The sequence below is a fragment of the Tenrec ecaudatus genome, chromosome 12 (assembly GCF_050624435.1).
Source record: "Tenrec ecaudatus isolate mTenEca1 chromosome 12, mTenEca1.hap1, whole genome shotgun sequence".
In the NCBI taxonomy this organism is placed as follows: Eukaryota; Metazoa; Chordata; class Mammalia; order Afrosoricida; family Tenrecidae; genus Tenrec; species Tenrec ecaudatus.
Genome location: NC_134541.1, coordinates 63085534 through 63099045, shown reverse-complemented (window position 1 = coordinate 63099045; position 13512 = coordinate 63085534). Strand labels below are relative to the sequence as shown.

General features: G+C 41.2%; 1 protein-coding gene across 2 annotated transcripts in view; it reads right to left on the bottom strand.

Moving 5' to 3' along the window:
- Positions 1–13512, bottom strand: part of ARHGAP32 (Rho GTPase activating protein 32) — a 297599-nt gene that overhangs the window by 171677 nt on the left and 112410 nt on the right. For both annotated transcript variants that reach the window (XM_075564089.1, XM_075564090.1), the window contains exon 2: positions 2785–2893. In XM_075564089.1, coding sequence (XP_075420204.1) covers positions 2785–2889 — 105 coding nt within the window. In that variant the 5' untranslated portion in view covers positions 2890–2893. The remainder of the gene's footprint in view (positions 1–2784; positions 2894–13512) is intronic.

The following is a 13512-nucleotide window of genomic DNA, read 5'->3' as shown; positions in this document are numbered from 1 at the left end:
GGTGGCACAGTGGGTTATGCACTGTGTACTAACTGCAAGGGCAGCAAATCAGACTCACAAGCTACTCTTTAGGAGAAAGATGAGGTTGTCTGCTTCTGTAAAGATTTAGTCTTGGAGCAATTATTGGCTCTATAGGGTCCCTATGAGTTGGAATCAACTCCATGGCAGTATAAGTTTTGTCTGCTATATATGACATGATACTATATGCACACACACACACATTGACAAAGGGTGAATAAACAAATTAAAAATGTTTCAGGATACATTTATTATACAATATTTTGTCTATTTGCCAAAAAAAAGGCAAAAAAGGGAATAAATTAAGAAAACACTCCCTTTATAATAGCACAAAAAGAATAAAGTCCTTGGAATAAATTTATCAAAGAAAATTTAAAACCTCTATACACAATACTACAAAATATGCTGGAAGGAATTAAAAGAGAATAAATGAAAATGCTTATGTTCTTAGAAGACTTAATAAATTGCTAAGATTAATACTGTTAAGCAGTACACATATTCAATGCAATTCTTAAACAAAATTCCAAAGGTGTTTTTAACAGAGGAAAATCTATCCTCAATATGGAATTTTCAGGAACTTGGAAAAGCCACCAAGAAGAGGAAAGAAGAACAATGCTGTAGAACTCACACTTCACTATCTCCACACATATCAAAGGAGCCAAAACAATGTGTGAATAGCGTAAGAATGGTCATAGACATCAATGGATTAGAGAAGCCTTGGATATATTGTCAACTGATTTTCAACAAGGGTGCCAACGGCAAGGACAAGACTGAAAGCAGTTCTTTCAATAAATGGAGCTGATAAAACTAGATACTGACAGAAAAGTATAAACTTTGAACCTTACACAATATATGAAAATAAACTAAACATGGATCAATGACCTAAGATGAAGAGGTAAAATTAAAGACTACTAGAAGAAAACACAGCAGAAAAATCTTCATTACCTTGGATTTAGCAATGGACTCTTAAGATAGGGTACCTTAAGTGCAGATAATAAAACACAATATAAAATTTAATAAGAAGATAACTCACAGAATGAGATGAAATTATTTTCAAATCATTTTAACCAACAAGAACTTAATGGAAAATAGATGAAGTACTCTTACACTTCAACAAAGAAAATTCAAACAATCTAATTTTAAAATGTGCAAAGCTTTGAACAGACATTTATCTAAAGAAGCTATATATAAATAACCAGTAAGTACCTGAAAAGATGCTCAAATGTATTAGGTGTTTGTGAAAGGTAAAAACCTGAAGGTACAATGAGATACTACTTCAAAGCTGCTACCATGGCTTTGTTTGTTTGAGTTTGTTGTTGTTTTTTTAAGGAAAATAACAGTTGTCAATGCAAACTCAAAGGTGAACAAACTGATCGGTGTAAATGCAAAATGGTAGTCACTATGGAAAACAGTTTAGAAGTTCTCTTAGAACTACCCTTTTATCTAGTAATTCCATTTATAGGTATAAACTCCAAAAAATTGAAAGCAGAGACTCAAACACATTTGTACACCAATGGTCATTATATCAATATTCACAAGAGCCAGAAGATGAAAACAATCCAATTGCCTATCAACAGATGAATGGATTAACAAAATATGAGGAAATATTACACATCCATAAAAAGACAACCCTAATGGCACAGTGGGCTGTGTTAAGCTGCCAACCTCAAGGTCAGCAGGTTGAAAGAAGAGACTCTCTGCTCATACAAAAATGTAGTCCATAGCAGACTACCCACAGAGGTAATCTACTCTGTCCCATAGCATCACTGTGAGTCAGAAGTGCCTCAATGGCAGTGAGTCAGAAAAAAAGGAATGGAGTTATGATATACACTATACAGCTTGAAAACATTATGCTAAGTGAAATACTTTATATGAAAGATTTAAAATAAGCAAGTTCATAGAGACAGAAGTAGCAGACACATGTGAATGAGGGCTGAGAAGTAATGATTCTGAGCATCTTTAATGTGTTTATTAGCCTTGTGTTACCTTCTTCAGAGAAATAACTAACACTTTGCCTACTTTTCATTATGTTGTCTTTTTGTTGTTTAAAATCATAAGCTAAGTCATGTCACTTCTTGATTGAAAATTCTCGATTAATCCCAATGTCACTTGGCATAAACAGTCAAAATTATTATCAAAGTACTATAAGAATCTATATGTTATGATCTCCATTCACCCAAATCATTTCTCAGACCTTTTCCCCCAATTTACTCAGTTTCTGGAATACTGTACTATTTGTGTTTCCTTTACTTTTTGATCCCATGCCACAGTCTTTGAAGTTATTCTTCCTTGACTAGAAGGATCTATTTCCAGATAAACACACTCCCTCACAACTTTTAGGTCTTTGCACAAATGTAATCTCTGCACATAGGCCAAGTGTGACTACACTACGTAACTAGCAACTACCATTTCATACTCTATCCTACCAATCTCTATCCCTATTGCTTTGTACCAACTTTCTACAATAGCATTTACCATTTGAAATACTTTCAATTATTTACTTGTCCCTCATATCCTATAAAAAGATAAGCCCCATGTCCTATTAAAAGATAAGCCCCATTATGGCAGAATATTTTTGTGTTTTATTTAGAAGACTCTACGTAGTGTCTAGATTACAGTATGTGCTCAATAAATATTTCCTGAATAAATGAACATAAAAATAAACATTAGTTGTTTTTCTGTGAGTAATGCTTCCTCAGTTCCTTTTTACTCCATAAGTAAAGACATATGCATAGAGGTATATTTTTGCCAAGATAAGCAATTTACCATTGCACTAAGCGTTTCTTCCCAATCAGGCCGCTCTCGGGGGTGAACGTTTCTATGTAGCTCTGGAACAAAATCATCCTCTTCAGACTGGACTGAGGACTTCATCTTCCTAGAGAGCAAAACATGAGAGACTGATAAAAATTTTAATTTCTAAAAAAGCATTCTAATAGCTACAAATCAAAGAACACAAAAAGTATATCTGATTTGAAGTTTAGCCAAAAGATCTTCAGTGACTAGTATTATTTCTGCATTTCTATTTTAGCTTAAGGATTTTTCCTGGTTAACCAACACCTGCTTTTATTCCAGGGGGTAGAAAAGGTTTACAACCTATACGGCCCACATAAGAGCACCTATTTTAGAAGGGCTGATTTTTATCTCTTCAAACACAATTTGAGCCTTGAAAAAATATACAGCAGCAATTATTTAATCCTGCTTCATTTAGATAACTGTGCAAGGCAATAATTTAAAAGTCCAGGAAGAAGAAGAGACGTGGGATTTCTAGTTTCAACCTATGGAGTACAGTATATCAAACTAGACCACTTGATTAGAAAAACTATGAACATTAAACAAAGCATAAAATTAGCTGTTTGAAGCAGGTGGGATTTCTGGAGCTTCAATCTTTTAGTGTAAGAAAGCACACAATATACATTCCACATTCAATCATGCTTTTGTGCAAGTGATTCCTAAGCCCTAGTGATGAAGTAGGGGTTTACATCTAATACTGCATTGTAACTGGTCTGAAAAATGAGATGTCAGGGTTGCACAAACAGATAATCTACTTGGGTTGAAGAATCAGATAGAGGAGGTCAAGGTTGCCAAAGTAGATGGGATTTCAGTAAGAAAAATTCCTTCAATAAAAAGAACTATGGAGAAAAAACACCCTTCCTCAACCCAAAGCCCCAAGAAAAATCATAATACAATTTCCCCCTGCAATCAATAACTGATTTCTAAGCTACAAGTAAGTAGGATGAGATGTCCAAACACACTTCAAAAAATCTAAAACCAGCTTCTGGAAAACTAAACATCCTACTAGATATTCCAGTAGCCCAGCAGTATTGAGGGGACAGATCTTGGCAAGTAACCTCCACCTAGAAAGAGGACCTTAACAGGAAGATGAAGAGTAACTCAGGGCTAAGCTGAGTCTCGAGGAGTATCATTCCTCCTTCAGAGAGAGCGGGAAGCAGAAAGAGACAAGTTCTCACAAAAGCTAAGCCTTTCCTCTTTGGAGGAAAGTAAGATTTTTAATCCTCATTTTCTGACATCCAATTTAAACTTATAAGTGTATGGTAGCAAGAATAGATGAATAAACTATGGAAGAAACACGTGCAAAAAAATCACTCATATAATTCAGATTTTATTTTCTGCTTACAAATGTAGAAAACCATAAAGAACCTTTCCAAACCTAACAAGACAATAATTAGATTATCTACAACAAGAAAATGTTTTAAATCCCTGAGAAAAAATTGAGATATCAGGGCAACAAACTTGCCTATACTCTAAGAAAAGATTGCCATCACAAAAGAAGATAGATCATAAGCAATAACTTTCCTGGGATAAAGCACAAGTGGAAGATACACACCGTTGACAGAAAACCAGATGAAAAATAAATTTTAAAGGAACATAAATCTATGAAAAAGAATCAAATGTTCATTCTGAAATTGAAACGTGTAACATCTGAAATTAAGAACTTGCTCAATGGGTTGAATTAACAATAGAGATGACTAAAAACAGGATTAGTAAACTCGAACCTTCAAAATCTACACTGAAGTACATAATGAAAGAAAATATATTTAAAAACAAGGAACTTGAAACAAAAGGTCTCAAATATGCTTAAATTGTAGACTCATGTGAGCATAATATAAAAAAATGAGAGAAGGGGACACAGGTGTTTTTAAAATAATGCTTGAAAATGTTTTTAAATTAATGAAAAACAATAAGCTATAGGTTTCAGTAAATTACACAAACCTCAATCAAACAAAGGAAGGTGGGAGTATAGAACAACAAATGAAAATTCTAAAAGAAAAAATAAAAGCCAACCTACATTTCTCTACCCTGAGAAATCATGGACTTAAAATTCAGATAAAACTAGGTGTTTTTAGGAAAAAACAGAAATAATTTTAACATCAATAAGCCTTACATTAAAAAGTTTCTCAGATTAAAGGAACCATATCCTAGGACTCCAAAAACGAACACAGTACAGAAATAAATGAACAAATGAGAGGACAGAATAAGTAAGCATCTCTAAAAAGGTAAAAAAATTAATCAAGCCTTATAAAGTTCATAACTTGTGGAAGTAAAAAAGCACGTAGCATAGGAGTACAGGGAGTGGGGGAAGATGGCGGAGCAAGGGAGCCACATACTCTGAGAGTTCTTTCGAACAAGGTGGGTTTGGTGTCCAGGGAGCCAAGTGGAAGGAGTCTGTGAGTGAAATATCCACCTGGGACAGCACCCCACTCCCTCAACACGCATTTGTGCTGAGTCGGGGCCTCGGTGACCCAGGATCCGATTCATGGGACATCTCGGGTAATCGGGGCGCCACCACTGTAGCCACAACTAACTATAGTCCCACTCCGCGCCCAGAGTCACTTCACTGCCCTGCCGAGACACATGTAGTGGTGGCGGGACCCCTACAGCGGCAGCCCACCGTGGGACCCCACTAGGAGAGACGTTTCCCTTTCCCGCAGTGCCCCTCTCCCCACGTGGCAGTGATCTGCTCTTGGGTCTGGGTCCTCCCCCAACTCATCCACGGCCCCATAACTGACCTGCGATCTACCAGTGGCTGCCCTGGCGACCTCAATGGGGGACGATCCACCCCCATTGCTGCATGGGAAGTCTCCACCGGTACCCCATTTGCCCTGCCGCGTGCCCCCGTTAGCTTAGCTCCCGCTCCACTCCACGCCTTGGGAGCTGCACTGCGCACTTCGCACAGGCGTGAGCCGGCAGCCGGAACCCATCCCGCTTTATCCACTACACTACACGGCCACTTCAGGCTGGCCTGCGTCACCGCAGAGCCCTGTACCCGTGGCCCGGAGCACTGAGCCTGACTGCCCCAGTGTGTTCCTCCTGGTGCAGTGAACGACCGCCAAGCCTCGGCCCTGCGCCGGAGACGTCTTTGTCGGCCCTGGTGCACTGCGGGGTATCGGGCGCTGGCAACCCTGAGCACGAAGCCTACTTGCCGAGGCACGTTATTCCCAGTTCAGTGGGCTGCCACCAAGCCCATACTCTATGCCGTTCACAGCGTCAGGCCAGACAGCGTTCCTGCCTACTGAAAGGGCTAGCGACAAGGCTTTGCGTTCCTGCCAGAGCCGGCTTTCCCTGCTCAGGTGCACTGCAGGGTTTCCAGTGCAGGCCCATCCGAGCGCTGGGCCTGGCTGCCGCAGGGCACTCCTCCCAATGCGGAGGCTGGGCGCCAATGCCTTCTGTGTCCCACCGGAACCGTCCATGTCCATTCGGCTCGGCCCATGTCGCTGTGGAGCCTGCACCATTCACAGGGCCGGTGGCTCAAGTGATAAGCATCCTGCCTAAGGAGCCTAGGACACAGCTTTGCGGTCCTGCCGGAGCTGTCTGTCTCCTTCAGCTGGCTCTCACCAATATGGTGCCCTGTGGGGTCCCCAGCGCCAGCTTGTAAAACCCACCTACCCCAGCCCTTTCCTGCCAAAATAGAAGGCAGGCACTGCGGCTGGTGTCACCCTCTGCACCTCTTGCGGACCCAGCCTTCTCCTGCCAGCATACAAAGTGGGCACTGTGGTCATTGTCTCCCTCAGCATCTCTTGCGGCCCAGTCCTTTCCTGCCAGCATAGGAGGCAGGCGCTGCAGTCGGGGTCTCCCTCAGCACCCCTTGCGGGCCCAGCCTTTTCTGACAGGTGCAGGAGGCTTGCTGCTGAGGTGTACTGCCCGCTGGTGTAGCTTCTGCCTACTCGCTTTACACTACAGGCCTTCAGGGAACTGGGGAGTGGATGAGGATCTGAAGAGTATTTTCCCTCACGTAGCATGGTTCTGGACCCCTAGATCGGAACCAATTCCTGAGGCAGCGAGGGAGCGACCATCTACGCCTTCTATTAGAAATCGCTACAAATTGGAGGGAAAGGGATAATTTATATATATATTTATATTTAAGCTGGTATTTCTTTCTTTTGTTCTTTTACTTCCTGTGTTTTCTTTTTCCTTTCTTCTTTCTTCCTCCTTTTCATTATTCATATTACTTCTTTCCTGCCCTTTTTTTTAAGAGGCCAAAGCTATTTTGTTTTCTTTTTTAAAAATCATTTTATTAGGGGCTCACACAACTCTTTCCACAATCCAGGCATACATCATTTGTATCCGGCACATTCATACATATGTTGTCATCATCATTCTCAAAACACCTGCTTTCTGCTTGAGCCCTTGGTATCAGCTCCTCATTTTATCTCCTCCCTCTCCACTCCCTCCTCCCCAGAACCCTTGATAATTTATAAATTATTATTATTTTATCATATTTTACACCATTCAACATCTTTCTCACCCACTTCGTTGTCAGTCCCCCAAGGAGGAAGTTATATGTAGACCTTGTCATGTGTTCCCCATTTCTCCAACTTCCCTCCACCCTCCCAATAATCGCCGCTCTCACCACTGATGCTGAGGAGTTCAGCTGTCCTGCATTCCTTGTATTTCCAGTTCCTATCTGTGCAAGTGTACATCCTCTGATCCAGCTGGATATGTAAGGTAGAATTGGGATAAAGATAGTTGGGGGGAGGAAGCATTTAAGAACTAGAGGAAAGTCAAGTTATCCATTAAGCTAGAGGGTGAGATAATGGTCTTTCAGGACAAGGAAAGATTCAAAGAATTTGCTGCAGGACACTCAAACAATGCAGAAGATACTGGCTGACTCACTATGGCCAGAGGATCAACCTCCACCAAGAACAAACAGGAGACCACCATATAGCCCATCTTCATCTAGAAGTCAACATGCCAGCAACAATTACCAGGACAACAGGGTCTCAGAGGGAGAAGAAAACAAGATAGAAACTCTCCACTTAAACAGAGCACACCGATATGATAGATAAACACCCAAAACACAAGACATAGTATGGCAACTACAAATCCATAGATTGTGATAACTGAATACCAACGGACTCAATTCGCACATTAAAAGAAAAGGCTGGAGGATTGGCTCAGGAAACATAATCCATCAATTTTTCCCTGCAAGAGACACATCTTAAGCACAAAGGCAAAACTATGCTAATTAAAAAAAAAAGGATAGAGGAAAGTATACCAAGTAAATGGCAACTTTAAAAAAGCGGGGGTGGCTATCTTAATGTCCAAAAAATGGACCTCAAGGTTCAAACCATAAAAAGTGACAAGGAGGGTCACTACATAATGCTCAAAGGCACAGTAAACCAAGAAGCACTTAGCATATTGAATATTTGCGAAACCAATAATGGTGTGGCGAATTTCGTCAACTAATGAAAAGAGGAAAAAAGAAATCACAGATTCAACAATCATAGTAGGTGACTTTAACAATCCTCTATCTGAGAAAGACAGATAATTGGGAAAGAAGCTCAGCCAAGAGGCCATAGAGCTAAACAATGTAATTAGGCAACGGGGCCTGATACACAATTATAGAGCTTCCATCCAAATGAAGAAAAAGTCACATTCTTCTCAAGCATACATGGATCTTTTCCAAGAATATACCACATGCTAATAGGACACAAGTCAAGCCTGAGTAAATTCAAACACATAGATATTATCCAGACGTCTTTCTCAGATCACCATGCCATAAAGCAGGAGATTTTAATAAAAGGATGTCCAGATTGGAGGATGAACAACGCTCTCCAGAGACATGAATGGGTACAGGCCCAGATTGAGAGCATATTAGGAAGTTCTAGAAACTAATGAAAACAAGAATACAACGTATCAAAACTTATGGGATACTGCAAAGGCAGTTATCAGAGGTAACTTGACATCATTAAATGCATATATGAAAAAAGAAGAGAGGCTTATGACAGATACATTAATACGAAACCTCCATCAACTGGAACAGAGTCAGCAGAACAACCCCAACAAGAGCAAGAGAAAAGAAATAATTAAAATCAGCGGTGAGTTAAACTAGTGGGAAGACAAAAGAACAAGGCAAAGATAAATGCAGATAAAAGCTAGTTTTATAAAAGGATTAAAAAAAATAGACAGCCCACTGGTGAATCTGCCAAGGATAGAAAGGAGCAAACTTCAATATCCATGATGAGGAATGAAACCGGCAATTACAACAGACCCCAATGAGATAAAAAAATATAATCACAAAGTACTATAAAGGTCTGTATCTAATGAGTTCAGAAACATGAAGACAAGGATAAAAACTTTGAAAAAGTCTCTACCTAGCTTATCTCAGACAAAGGTCAAGAACCGCAACAAACCCGTAGTGAAAGAAGAAATAGAGAGGGTCCTCGAGAAGCTACCAACAACAAAAACCCCAGGCCAGGTGGCTTCACTGCAGAATTCTAGCAAGCATGCAGGAAAGAGTTGACATCGATCCAGCACAAAGTATTCCATAGCATAGGAAAGGATGGCAGACTCCCAAACTCATTATACAAAGCGAGCAAAACTTTGATACCCAAACCAGGAAAAGACCTCACAGGCATAGAGAATTACAGACCGATGTCTCTAATGAACATACATGCAAAAATCCTTTTAAAATAATGGCCAATAGAATACAAAGTTATATAAAACATATCATCTACCACGACCAGGTAGGATTCATCCCAGGGATGCAAAATGGTTTAACATTTGAAAATCCATCAATATTATAGACCACATCAAGAAGAAAAAGGATAAAAAACCTATGATAATATCCATAGATGCAGAAAATGCATTTGACAACATCCATACCCATTCCTAATCAAGACACTCATGAAGATAGGATTGGGAGGTAAATTCCTCAAGCTGATACAAGCTATCTATGAAAGGCCAAGAGCCAACATCATAGTTAATGGAGAAAAACAAACAATCCCACTGAAAAAGGGTACAAGACAAGAATGCCCCCTGTCTCCACTTCTATTCAATATCGTTCTGGAGGTTCTAGTTAACAACATAAGACAGCGGAAGGACATCAAAGGGATACAAATTGGAGAGGAGGAGGTGAAACTATCGCTATTTTAAGATGACATGATCCTGTACATTGAAAACCCCAAATGCTCGACAACAGGAGTACTTGGAGCGATAGAGAAATATGGAAGAGTGGCAGGATACGAGATCAACGAACAGAAATCAGGAGGCTTTCTATACACATCGGAGAGGACCATGAAAGAGGAGATCAATAAGGAAGTAAACTTCACAGTATCTAAGAACAAACTGAAATACCTAGGAATACATTGAACAACCAAAAAATCTAAAGATCTATACGAGGAAAACTATAAGCCTCTACTAAAGGAAACCAAAAGCGACCTCCACAAATGGAAGAACATCCCCTGCTCATAGACTGGAAGGCTTAACATACTAAAGATGGCAATCTTACCTAAAGCACTTTACAAGTTCAATGCTATTCCGATTCAAATACCAACAACCTTCTTCAAAGAATTGGAAAAAACGATCACCAATTTCATATGGAGAGGGAAGAAACCCAGAATTAGCAGAGAATTCCTCAAGAAAAAGGACAAAGTTGGAGGACTCACCATACCCAATTTGAATGCCTATTACACAGCTACAGAGGTCAAAACAGTGAGCTACTGGTACAATGACAGACAGAATAGAAAAGCACAGGAATAAAGCCATCAGCATATAGACAACTGGTCTTGACAAGGGTCCAAAATCATCAAGTGGGAAGCGGATGCCCTTTTTAACAAGTGGTGCTGGAAACAATGGGTATGCACATGTAGAAAAATGAAACAAGACGTTTACCTCACCCCATGTACAAGAATACACTCAAGGTGGATCACAGACCTAGAAGTTAAGCCCCAAACCATCAGGACCATCAAGGAGGGTATTGGGACAAACCTGAGAGCACTGGCCCAGGGAATTCATAGGCTCACTGCAATAAGGAAGGGTACAAACATAGGTGAACTATTCATTGGCAAATGGGATTTAATAAGAATAAAACACCTGTGCACCTCGAAAGACTTCACCAAGAGATTTACAAGACAACCCACACACTGGGAGAAGAATTTTAGCAATGACACATCAAAGAACTCACTACTAAAATTTCTAACACCCTCATGACCTGCAAAAAGAAGAAAACAGTTAACCCCCTAAGGAAGTGGGCAAAAGAACAGAAAAGAACTTTCACTAGGGTGGAGACCCATCTGGCCAACAAGCATATGAGAAAGTGTTCCCAGTCATTAGCCATAAGAAAATACAAATTAAAGCAACTGTGAGATACCACCTAACACCCCTGAGGCTAGCCCAAATCAGCAAATCAGAGAGCAACAAGTGTTGGAGGGGTTGTGGTGAAGTAGGCACCCTCCTCTACTGCTGGTGCTCATGTAGATTTGTACAGCCACTGTGGAAAGCAATCTGGAGATACTTAACGAAAATGGAAACTGATCTAACTTATTACCCAGTCATCCCTCTATTGGGCATATACCCAGAGGAGGTAGCAAATAAAACACGACCAGTCATCTGCACTCCAATGTTTAATGCAGTACAATTCACAATCTCAAAGACTTGGAAACAGCCTAAGTTTCAATCGATGGACAAGTGGATTAGTAAACTCTGGCACATATACACAATGGAGTACTATGCAGCACTGAAAAGCAAGGATGATCACATGAAACACATCATTTCATGGGAAGAATTGGAAAGAATCATGTTAAGTGAGGTAAGCCAATCTCAAAAGGACAAGTATAAAATGAGTCCCCTGAGGTAAGTACAATCAGCACATCAGGAATAGGAGAATAGACACTTATCTAGCAATAAGCAGGTGGAAGCATAGATAGTTTGGAGGATGGCAGCCAACACCCAGGGGGGCACATGAGAGTACAACATAAAGAAGAGGAAGGGGGGCAGGAGGAGGGAGAATCGAGGTGGGGAGAAAATGAAATGGTGACATGAGGGGAACAGGGCACTAAACCACCCAGGGGGAGAGTACTGGTTGTGTCCCCACAGAACTGGAATGTACCTACAGACCCCACCATGACGCGCCAAACTAGGAAGGCAACAAAATGCATGGAGGAATCCACAAAAAGACTAGACTACATGCCTGGCCCAACCAGAATCAGCCTGACCCCCACCGCAGGCCCCACTGTGAGATACGACATCCAGTACTGACACATGGCCCTGTAAAGGACAGCACCAGAGGCAAAGTATGGGATGTGTGACCAAGCTGATGTCACCACACTAAGGTAAAACACTGGGGACATGAAACAGAGTGGTGAGGGAAGCAGAGCAAGGAGGTCCCGAGGAAGTATCAAGGATGGACTTTGGGGCCAAGGCTAGGCACCCCATCAGACCCCTCTGGAAAACACTCCTAAAGGTCAGCAAACAGACCTTGAACTATTAACAGGTTTTTCTTTCTTTTTTTAATTTTTTTTCTCTTCTTTTAGATTTTGTAACTCAGTGGCTTTTTTGTTTGTTAGTTTGTCGACGTTGCTGCCGTCGTCACCATGTTCTTATGTGCCACTTTGTTTGGTACTGTCGAGACCATCCACAATTTTTATGAGCATATTATATCTCTGCAGGTCCCTCTAGATAAGATAGGCTGAATAAACAATGTAAGAAGAAAACAACTGGACCAACAGTCCAGAGGAGACATGGGAGAGTGGGAGGTGGGGGAAGGGAAGAGGTGTTGGCCAACCCAGGGACAAGGGAACAACGAGTGGTTCAAAACCAGTGGCACAGAGGGGATGGAAGGACTGGTAGGGAGTGACCAAGGGCAAGGTAACCAAGAGGAATTACTGAAACCAGAATGAAGGCTGAACATGGTAGTGGGATAAGAGGATAGCAGAATAGAGGAAAGGAGTAGGAGGCAAAGAGCATACATAGAGGCCTAAATACAGATATGTACATCTGTAAATATATTTATGATTATGGGGGAAATAGATCTATGTGCATATATTTATAAGTTTAGTAGTAGTGTAGCAGGTGGACATTGGCCTCCTCGCACACATTCCCTTAATACAAGAGCACTTTGCTCAGCTAAACGGTCATTCCATGTTACCCACCTTCCCGACATGATCGCTGAAGACAAACATGTGCATAAGGAAACCTGGCGAAGAAAGTTGATGGTGCCCGGCCTTCAAAAGATACAGCATCTGGGGTCTTGAAGGCTTGACAGTAAACAGCAGCCATCTAGCTCCAAAGCAAGAAAGCCCACAGGGAAGGAGCACACAAGCCTGTGTGATCACGAGGTGATGAAGGGATCAGGTAGCAGACACCAAAGAACAAAAACCATCATTGTGTTACCACTTTCCCCATATAAACGCTGAAGATGAATGTGTGCAAAAGTAAGTGTGGTGAAGAAGGCTGATGGTGCCCAGCTATCAAGAGATATAGCATATGGGGTCTAAGTAAACAAGCAGCCATAGCCCAGAAGAAACAAAGCCCACATGGAAGAAGCACACCAGTATGTGTGATCATGAAAGGTCGAGGGGACCAGGTATCAGGCACCAAAGTCGGGGTGGGTGGGTGGGAATCATATCATCGTGAATAATAGGAGTGTGAGATGGGGACCCAAAGCCCATCTGTAGACAACTGGACATCTCTTGCAGAGGGGTCGTGGGGAGGAGATGAGTCACTTGGGGTGCAGTGTAGCATCAATGAAACTCA